This window comes from Equus asinus, chromosome 17 (genome assembly GCF_041296235.1).
Source record: "Equus asinus isolate D_3611 breed Donkey chromosome 17, EquAss-T2T_v2, whole genome shotgun sequence".
Classification (NCBI taxonomy): Eukaryota; Metazoa; Chordata; class Mammalia; order Perissodactyla; family Equidae; genus Equus; species Equus asinus.
Window position 1 is genome coordinate 37,827,470 of NC_091806.1, and position 10,665 is coordinate 37,838,134.

At 37.6% G+C, this 10,665-nt stretch overlaps 1 protein-coding gene across 1 annotated transcript; it reads left to right on the plus strand.

Annotated features, from left to right (window-relative positions):
* The first annotated feature begins 307 nt into the window (after positions 1-307).
* MS4A2 (membrane spanning 4-domains A2) lies at positions 308-9,596 on the plus strand. The gene is made up of 7 exons (XM_014861808.3): positions 308-476; positions 1,557-1,680; positions 2,222-2,356; positions 3,910-3,966; positions 4,504-4,659; positions 5,027-5,125; positions 6,011-9,596. The coding sequence occupies exons 1-7, from the start codon at positions 415-417 to the stop codon at positions 6,107-6,109; spliced, it is 732 nt and encodes a 243-aa protein (XP_014717294.1). The 5' UTR covers positions 308-414; the 3' UTR covers positions 6,110-9,596.
* Positions 9,597-10,665: the final 1,069 nt, after the last annotated feature.

Consider the following 10,665-nt stretch of genomic DNA (forward strand, 5'->3'; position numbering starts at 1 on the left):
GCTTAAGTGGGACACAAGTAGAGAAATCCCCAGAAGAGAAGAACATCTTTTTCTGTTTTGCAGTTCTTTCTCATCTTCTCAGTCTCTACTAAACTATCTCATTTTTAGTTTCTCTAAATTCTGCTGGTCTCAGGCAGAATTGTTCTCCAGGAATCTCAAATTTCCTCATTTCTTACTAGTCCCTATTTAGTAGCTTACTGAATTTTACTCTTCACTATAACAAGAAAAACCCTGCTGATCTTAACCAGTCAGGAAACTTATCTATCTGAACCAACGTCTTAAGTATGAAGATAGTCATCAATGTCATGAGTCAACCTATTGTAACTGCCCATCTGGAGCACACTGTGAGAGGAAGCCCACCAAGGCTCATTGTAACAAGATTCTTCACCAGTGGATAGATCAGTTAATGAAAAAATGGACCCAGAAAATAGGGCCAGAGCAGAACTCATTCTCCCAAACCCACAAGGGCCCTCCAGGTAGGTACAGATCATTATTATTCTTTTCTATTCCCAGTCACTTAGTGGGACAGAGATAGTTGAAGTGCTGGTGAAATTCCAATTCATGGACTTGGGCATGGACCCATGTAGTTTAAATAACATATTGAGTATAAAGAACCTATTTGTTATACTTTTCCAGTAGTTCTCTCTAGTTGATGGGGAGGTAGGTTTTCACTCAGCTTGTGAACTGGGAATGACTTAAGTTTTCTCACAGTAGAGGCTCATCTTCTGGTATGAGGTAAGGGAGTTTGTACGGTCAATATAGATCTCTTGCCTCTGTGTCTGATGTGTGTTAAGGGACAGAAGCTTTTCAAAATAACCTTGGGCTCCTTCTTGGTTAGTCTTTGTGAATCCCAAGCTGTGGGATTCTGCTCTGTTGTTTAGAGGAGAAGTGTCCTTGGACTCAAGGCTGGTAGAGGTACATAATTTAGTTTTCCTTTGAATAGCAAAGATGAACACATGTTAAAACTTTCCTTTTAATGATTTTAGGATAGGCCAGAGACAGAGCTTTGAAGATCAATATCAGATTGAATATCATTGCAAAATATTAAGTATATTCCAAAGCCTGGGAAGGGACAGTATTTCTAGTTAGCCTCCTCTGAGCATGAAAATAGGAATAGAGATTCAACTAACCTTTCAAAGCCATTCTTTTGTGCACATGAAATTGGGTGTGTCATTGATAAAATATATTCAGATACATCTCTATGTTAAAAAGATTGAGAGATGCATAGATAAATGCGTTTATTTGATTGCTTTCAGTTTTACTTATCCACATAGATTAATGGGAAACAACTTGGTAGTAACCCTGGATTAAGAATAAAAAAGACTTGGCATGGTTTTTGTTTCATTTTGTTCCATCTAATCATTGTTTAGATAGTAATCTCGACCACTAACTTGGACCCTCTGAGTCTCAGAGTTTCTTATATGTTACAATGAAGATTTTAATTCCAGGATTGTTTTGAAAAAATAAACAATCCAAAGTCTCCTTTCTGTCAGTTGAGAACTTTGCACAGGGAATTAAAGAATTTTTTCATCACTGAATTTCTGTTTAAATTTCAGAGTGTCTGAAATTGAACTTGCAGAAGTCTCTCTCCATGATACCACTTTACTGCGGAAGGGTGCCCAAATCCAACCACGCCCTACATGGCTGACATTTTTGAGGAAGGAGCTGGAATTCCTGGGGGTGAGTGAGCCTCCTGCAACCTCAACTAGAGTAAGGACTGGCTCTAGGAAAGAGTATTTGGTGGCATCAACAGTTTCCCCACTTGGATTCATGAAGAGTAGAAAAACCTGGTAGAGGAAGAGTTGACATTCACTGGGCCCTGTTGGGTAGAGCGAAGCATTTCCTCATGAAGGCTAGGATAAGAATGACACATGGGAGTTGCCAACACTGGTCAGTTGGTGCTGGATTAATGTAATATCTTGTAGTGAAGGATTTATAATCTTTATCTTCACGTAGATGGAGAGAACAATTATTGATGTCCATCATGAACTATGTAAATAAAGGCACATGAGAAATATATTTGCCAATCCCGCATTAGATCATGCCTGTATCAATTCTTAGAAGAGTCAGAGAATACTGGAAAATATCACATTTGGATCCTTTCTCAGGACTTCCTAAGACGTCAAAGCAATTTCTCATGCTTGGCCTCAATTATAAGGAAATGGATGCCATCTTGTGAAAATATCTTCTTATTCCACAAAACGTATACATTTTTTGACAGGTAACACAAATTCTGATTGGTTTGACATGCCTTTGGTTTGGAACATTTGTCTTCTCCATGCTCACAAAGTCAGACTTTGAGGAAAACATATTTTCATCATTTGAAGCAGGCTACCCATTCTGGGGAGCAATATTTGTGAGTATTCATCTACAATTGTCTCTGAAATAAAATTGCACATACATTTTCTCTTACCCAGATCAGATCTAACTGTTTATCTCCAGTATTTAGATTATATATACGTGTGTGTTTGTGCATATACACAAAGTACTTCAGATTAAACATGTTAGGATGCTTTTATCAGATGAGAAATTTGGGATTAACAGAAGTTAAATGAATTGTCAAAGGGATATTTAGTTAACAAAAATAGAACCTAAACTTTCAGAATTCAATTCCACAACACTGTCACTAGCACTGTTCAATGAAGTTATCTTAGTGAAAGGAGGGGAAAGAGATGACTGAAGTGAGGAGAACAAGGTCAAAGGCATTTGATGAACTTCTACTGGCCCTAGAAACTCTGTTAGGTGCATCCTCATTGTCTCTTTTAATCATTGTACAGTTTAGAAATTAGATGACTGGATGAGATCCCAAAGATATATAGCTTTATTGTGGTATAATTAACATAGAATACATTGCACTTATTTAAAGTGTACAATTTGATATGTTTTGACACATATACACACATGAAAACATTATGACATCAATATAATGAACATACCCATCACCTCCAAAGTTTTCCTTGTGTCCTTTGGTAATCCCTCCCTCCTTCCACTGCCTGTCTTCCCATCCTCAAGCAATCACTGATCTGCTTTCTGTCCTACAGATTAGTTTGCATTCTCTAGTTTTATATAAATGGAATGGTACAGCGTGTTCTCATTACTGTCCAACTTTCTTGACTTAGCATAATTATTTTTTATTAATCCATATTGCTTTTTGTATCCACACTTCATTCACAAAGATACATTTTAACTCTAAAAAATATCACTCTGTTAAATACTTAGGACTCAGATCACTTATTCAGGACTTTCTTTGAATCTCTGCCATAGTTTATCTGAAATTTCTCCCTATAGCCTTTTCGTTCCGAACACTTAGCTTACCAAGTGTCTCTCAACCCATCATAAATCTGAATCTTTGAAACCGTTTTGAATTTGTGCTATTTGTGTTTTCACTAAATCTTTCACGATGTACATTTTCACAATTACTGCATGTCTATATGATGTTTATTACCCTCTGGATATACACATGTCACAAACATGTTTTTTTTGCCCAAAGGAACAGACACTAACACACAGGATACTCATACAAACAAATAATTACAGTAAAATGAGAGGAGTATTATAGTAGAGTCATGCACCAGGTGCTGCTAGACATTGTGACTCCAAAAGAGACCCATGGACTGTCAGCATCAGCATCACCTGGGGGTCTGGTGTAAATGAAGAATCTTAAGCCCCATCCAGGACCTACTGAATAAGAATCTGCGTTATAGACCCTCGCATAATTTGTATGCACATTTAATTTTGAGAAGCACTCTATAGGAAATAAGAATAAGAAAATAGCAAGCCCACAGGGAACATTAATGGGTAGCTTTATAGAGAACCCCAAACTTTACCTTATTTGCAGGATGGGGGTAAGAGGGTCATAGAGAAAGATAGAGACTCACTGTGCTTTTTCTCCCCCTCCCTTTTGGACAGTTTTTTATTTCCGGATTTTTGTCAATTATGTCTGAAGAGAAACGTGAAATATATCTGGTGAGTTGCAATTCTGTATTTGTCCATCCTTGAGAAGTTAATAAACATTGAATTTTAGGAGTCTTGAAGAAGACATGTCATTATCTCCTATATGATGAGTGAAGGTGGATATATAGTTTTTTCCAGTCTATTTTGTGTTGGATATCGTCCTTAAAGATATAACCATTAAAATATCAATTGTATCATTAAAAAAAATAAAGTGTAATTACCTTGACAATTGTTTAAAAAATACCCCTCCCACTGGCCTTGTCCTTTTAAGTATAGTTGTATGATCAAATAAAATGCTTCATTTCTAATTAAGGGGACTGCTTGAGAAGAGACTGTGTGTATCCATGTGGGTCTTCCTGAATGCAGTCCTGGCAAGAAAATTGTAGATGCTTATTGAGCAATGAGTATATTTTCAAGATTTTCCTTTTTAATCTATATTTTGAACCAATCCAGGGTTTACTGGATGCATCCAGCCCTGAAATGCAGAGAGCTTTGTTGAGTGAGCTTGTAGGTGCAGGTCCAGGTCTGAGTGTTGTTCTGTACCATCAGCTACAAGGAAGCCTGGGGGCAAACACTGTCAGCAGCATGGCTGCAGGAACAGGAATCATCATCCTGCTCATCAACCTGAAGACGAGCATGGCTTACATCTACAACTGCCAGGACACTTATGAGGAAGACTTCTGCCTTATCGTTTCTTTTTCCACTGTATGTATTTCCTGTGGGAAGGCTAAGATTCTGGGTCCTAATCTGGGTCCTTTTTCATGAACACAGTCCTTTTTGCAATCTCTATCACATAATGCAACGTTCTGTAGGTTCATGGCCAGAGATGTTGGCTGCCCCTTCTCTCCCCACCACCCCCCAACTGAATTCTGTAAGGTTGGAGTGATCTGCCTTGAGTTACTATTTCCTGGTTTTTCTTTGTGTGTGTGTGTATGTGTATGTGTGTGTGTGTGTGTGACTTTATAGGGACTGATCATGTCGCGGGTGATGAAAACAGAGTCTTCTGGAAGGCAACACACTTTTGGATACCTACCTTGTGACTCTACTTATCTTTTTGGTTGTTGTTCAACAGGAAATCGTGGCAGTGACCCTGTTTATCACCGTTCTGGGGTTTTGCAGTGCTGTGTCACTCACAATCTACGGAGTGGGAGAAATATTCGAAAGAAGTAAGGTAGGTAGAAGCCTGATCCTAGATCCTAAATGACAAGCTGAAGAATGTGAACTTTGTCACTTAAAATACCACCTGGCTTTCCTGGAACACTTCTTCCAGAAAATTATTTCTCCAAGTTTCAGTGTTTTGGTTTCCAAATCTCATACTTTAAATCACATTTTCCACTCATAAGTGGCACAAGTCTCTGTATATCCCCACCACAGAGGGTTAGGAAGGTAACATCTTCATCATTTCAGAAAATACAAATGCTACAAAGTGTGTTGACCATGAGAGATGAATGTGCAGGTAGCACGTAATGGGACCACTCAGATATCTGGGCTTATTTTCTGTTCCAGAATAGCTCCCTTGTACTTGTTCCTGCTCTCTCTCTTTTCTTGGCTTTTGCCTTCCCACTTGCTCTGAAGCCTCAATTTTCTTTCCTGCCTAACTCGTGACTACCAGCTGCATTTCCACTTGACTTACCTTACCCATCCATTACACCCTTGATGTATGAAAAAGAATCACCAATACTTGATATACGTATACTTACTCAAATATTCCAGATGAAATATGCTCTCTCCACCTGTCCACTTGCCAGAAACGTTCAAGTCTGGCTGCCTTTTTTGATCACTTTCCTCCAAAGCTATATGTGACAGCAGATATACCAAAGTTCAGACACGTAGTAGTCTCACCAACTTGCCATTGACTGACATCATTTCTCTTGGGCCCACTTGGCCAGTCAATCTGGCTTAGTTTGTTGGAAATGGAGGGAATAATTACAGCATCATGGGAAGAGTATGAGAGATTCAGAAAGACAAAAGGAGATGAGATATGCCTCTTGAACAAGACTTCTAGTGGTGGAAAATTCTTGGTGGTTGATTTTGAATGATATTTTTTCCCCATCAGATTCCAGAAGATCGTCTTTATGAAGAATTAAACATATATTCACCAATATACAGTGAGTTGGAAGAGAGAGGGGAGATATCTTCTCCCAGTGACTCATAAGAATGCTGTGCCCAGAACATTCTGATTCACAGCAAAGGGTCCAGAAAGCAAGCTCTTTGTTTAAGGGGCTACAGGCAAAATTTATATTCTCTCTATAATCTGCTGATTTTACATTATGATTTATTTTCCAGATGGCAATATTTTGTTTTTGTTGTTTCTATTCACCTAAACATCCCTCCCCACCATTTGTAGATATGATAGACTCTTATTTTCCTTATTTTCTCTCACTATCTCACACCCATCCCTTCTGAGAAGTCAACATGTAATAAGTAAAATTTATAGTGTACCTATAACTGTGCAAATAGGGAAAATAAGAGGAAGCCTGGTTGAGAGTTGAGTTAAACTTTAACACTTCGATAATAGTTGATTCTTAGCCCTTTCTAGAGTTCATAAGAGCTACAGATGTGCATGACATATGTCTCCCTACTAGACTGTGAGCACCTTGAGGGCAAAGTCCAATTCAGAAAACATATGCTGAGAACAGTTAAGTGTTTGAAGTTTTCCACACTTGTCTGTTTCACAGTATGTATCCAAGTATTTCACAATAGTGGATGCTCAGTGTGTATTTATGGAGTAGATGGGTGAGGGTGAGGATGGGTGAGGAGTCAGGGAGGATATACCACCAGGTCAGGCCGGAGGGAGAGGAGAAAAGGAAAAAGAAATGATTCTGAAGTGAGTTTGGAGGTGATAAGGAGACCATATTGGTGTGTATTAAGAATAGAGTAAGGAGGAGAGTTAGATGGAGACTTGAATAGAGATTTTGCAGGCTTGTATTAAACACGTTGCTGGATCCATATCAGGTTAGCAATGGATTCTTCCTGCTTATGTTTGATTGTATCATATGGAGAAAACAACATGGTATTTTAGAAGGATCACTGATCTTATCAAATGCAGAGAGTCTGCAATGGAATCCCAGGCCTATTGCTTACTTATTGAGTGAGTTGTGGCAAATCCTTTAACCTTTTCCTCAATCTGGGTTTCCTCATCTGTAAAATTAAGATATTAGGAATAATTTATCTGCCAGCACTAAATGTCTGTGAAAATACACACACACACACACACACATGCACAGTATAAATTAAAAGTGCTCTAAAAAAGAAAGGGATTATTACATAAATTATTTAATTCAGATGTATATAAAAGTAATCTGCAAATTTTACTGATCTCTAATGATATACATTTTAGTCTATTTTATTCTAACTTTAAAGGTCTCACTCTCTAATCCCACTTCAACTTTCTCTTTAATATGCTTTGTGCTTGACCACCTTCCATCAGTTCCCTGGCTTGAACTGTTCTGCCCTCTCTTCTGTGCCTGCTTGAATTTCTTCTTTCTTTAATGCCTATCTTAAATCCGAGCTCACTCTTTAAGATTTTCCAGTCGCGATTGCTCTTCTCTAGATGATGAGCTTTTCAAACTAAATACTCACAGACACAACTTACACTATATATAACTTTCCATTTGCAAATATTTTATGTCCCCTCAATGATAATACATTTTTTCGAAGACACAAAGTCTCATAAAAATCTGTATGTTGCCCGAATCACCAGTGCCTTCATCAACACAATATTGTTCAATTATGTTTGCAGATTGATGAATGGACAGTACGAAGTTTTATTAAATTACTCAGTATCTGGCGAGATGGAAACTATAAATGCAAAGATCATTTAATGAGGAATTTGAAATGAAAGAAGAATCAGTTTGTGAAGATCTGAGCTAAAATGAAGTCAGTGGGAATAGAGAGAAATGGTTATATCTAAAACAGGGAGAGAAAGAGCAATTGGTCTTCTTGTTAGTTGAATTAAAGGACAAAGTTAAAAAAGTAATTGGTTGATTAATACATTAAGTGTTTGAGTTTAAGGTCTAAGGAGAACAGTTTGGAAGGATCATCGATCCATGTGGGTGATGTTGAAAGAAACAATAGGAAGTCAGAAATATGGCTTGATAGATGAGGAGTACAGACAGACCTAAATTAAGCTTAATTTCAGATGGTCAGTTTTAGGAGAATGAAAAGAAATGCAGCTGGAGAGGGCCTCACAGCATCCAACACGGAGTTCTGGTAAAGATGAAATTGATGGTAGAGATTTGGTGTCATTATAAGCGAGGTCACTATTAAATGAAGCAGATTAACACTCTAAGAGAATTATTTTGAGACAAAAGTAAAGCAAAATTAACCTTCACATGCCTATAATTAGAAGGAAAAAGGAAGGAAAAAAACCCTGAGGGTAGAAGACACAAGAATTAGTCAAAAAAGTGCATCATGAAACGGTAGACAGAACACAGCCCAAAGCAGAGAGAGGTTAGAAAAAGAGAGAATGATTAACCGTCTGAGACAGTATCTGCTAGCTTAGGCAAGAGAAAAGTCTACAATGATCAATCAACTCCAGGTAGGGCGTGGAGATGGGGCAGAGAATATAGCATTGGTGAACAGATGCAAAAGGTGCAGAGAAACTGAAAACAGGGTTATGGAGATGAGCAAACGAATCAAACATTTGCAGAGGTGTTTAGAGGAAGAGGATGGGGGTATATGTGATGTGAGAAATACGAGAGTAGATTGTGAATTGAAAATAGCAAAGAAAAATTACAACAAGCAAACTGATTTTGTTGCTATTGATGTTTTTAGTTTTATTAAAGGAAAAAGTATTTCATGTCTTTAGCCTAAATAGAAGAGACCTGTGAAGGGACTGAAATATCACTTTGGGGGGATTAGCCACAATTTGTTAATAAAATAATTATGTTTTATGTATTTAGAATACCAAAATGAAAAATTGGCAGGTAGATACTAATTTCTCCAGACTATAAAGGTGATCACACAACCACACAAGAGACAATTAAGTGACAGTATGCTTATCTAACCTCAGGCCCTCAGGTTTTCTATTTTCTCTTTTCTGAAATAAAATTGTGTTTCTCAAAATTTGCAGCCTTTCACTGTGTAGCTTGTTAAGCTGTATCTCCATTCTTGATCATCCATAGGTATTAATCCCATCACTTCCATGGCATATATATTCACAGCCAAACTCCTCAATCTGTCCTACCAGGACCTCTAGAAGTGGATCCAGTCTATCTCTACAATTGTGGAATACTTTACACCACTCTTCCTCCCACTGAATTCTTATTTTAACCACACAGTTGACTGTATATTTCCAAGGTCCATAACACAACTTTTGTCTCAAGACCATTCTAATGGTTGTCCTGTCCCTGCCTGCCTTTTATCACATACCCATTTCAGGCATACACTGAGCACACAACTGGCGTGTTCTTCACACATTTGTCACTCCAAATTAGTTGTCTAAAAATTTCAACTTAAAGGTCATCTTCTCCATGAAGACTGCCTAAGGCACACCTATTCATCCAGCCTTAATTTCTTGATTCATAACCACTTTACCCCATACTGTAGTATATTATCATTTATTATTCATGTACTTGTGATATTGTTGATGTATTCTCAATTACTAGCATTTGCGCAATAAATTGGCATCCTTTAACTTGATTTCTTGTCTGTGTTTGTGTTTGTATATGAGAGTGAGGGACTGATCAAGGATAATGGAGAATCAAAGCATCAATTCAATGATGCCAAGGACCAGGAACAGTTCCTGGAGTCCTCCTTTTTATCCATGCTATATCAAATGGGACAATCTATAAATAACCCCATAGACAGAAAACTGTTATAAGAATGATCGTCAACTATCACTTGTCAATAAATTGTGGGGTAAAGTTGAAAGGAAACTGTTATCATGAGTCACATTTTACTAGATAGTCCTGACTCTAATTTATTTGCTGTGCTACATGAACTTGGGACAGGCTTTTCCCTTTGTGGACCTCAGATTTTCCATCTGAAAACTAGCAGTTTGCAACTAAAGATTTCCAACTGATCTTTCTGTTTCTGTATTCTGCACTTTTGGTAATCATGGTCATTAAGTGTATGGTTGAGATGGCAAGAGCAATCAGAGCTAGTTGATGTTACTTGATCTATTGTCCAGCAAGGCATCTGGGACAATGATATTTGTTCTAAATTCCTCTGACAAAAGCCAATCAAAGGTTTCTTTCTGAAAATTGTCTTAGAAATAAACTTTCCCAAATAATTCCCATTCTATGAAGCATGAGTCTACCTACAAAAAAACACTGATACAATAGGGTACCATCTTCATAATTTCAGCTTGATTTAGAGTATTAAGGTAAATTTAAACATGCAAGAGGGTGAGAATCCATCGGCAGTCACCATGTGTGTTTCACGACTATTTCCCTCCACTGGAAACCCTCTGCTCACTCCACAAACAGTCAAGTAGGCTCAATTTATGTCTTCCAAACAGCTTCTATCTGCAATTTCTTGCATAGGGTTTTGTTGAGTAACATTGACAAGAAGTGATTGTTTAGAATGTGGACTTTGGAATATAAAATACTCAGAAGCAAATTGCAATAGCTACATTAGATACTAGCCCTATGGTCTTGGGTAACGTTTTTTATTTTATCTTAGTTTCTTCTTCTTCTCTCTTAAATGAATATATTAAACACAATTACTTCAAATACATATGTATGTTCAAAGATCATGTAGCCAAGT

Excerpts from the sequence above, each read along its gene's own strand:
- MS4A2 (XM_014861808.3), top strand. The coding sequence starts at position 415 with ATGGACCCAGAAAATAGGGCCAGAGCAGAACTCATTCTCCCAAACCCA. Across the intron at positions 1,681-2,221 it reads AGGAGCTGGAATTCCTGGGG|GTAACACAAATTCTGATTGG; the intron begins GTGAGTGAGCCT and ends ATTTTTTGACAG. Across the intron at positions 4,660-5,026 it reads TTATCGTTTCTTTTTCCACT|GAAATCGTGGCAGTGACCCT; the intron begins GTATGTATTTCC and ends GTTGTTCAACAG.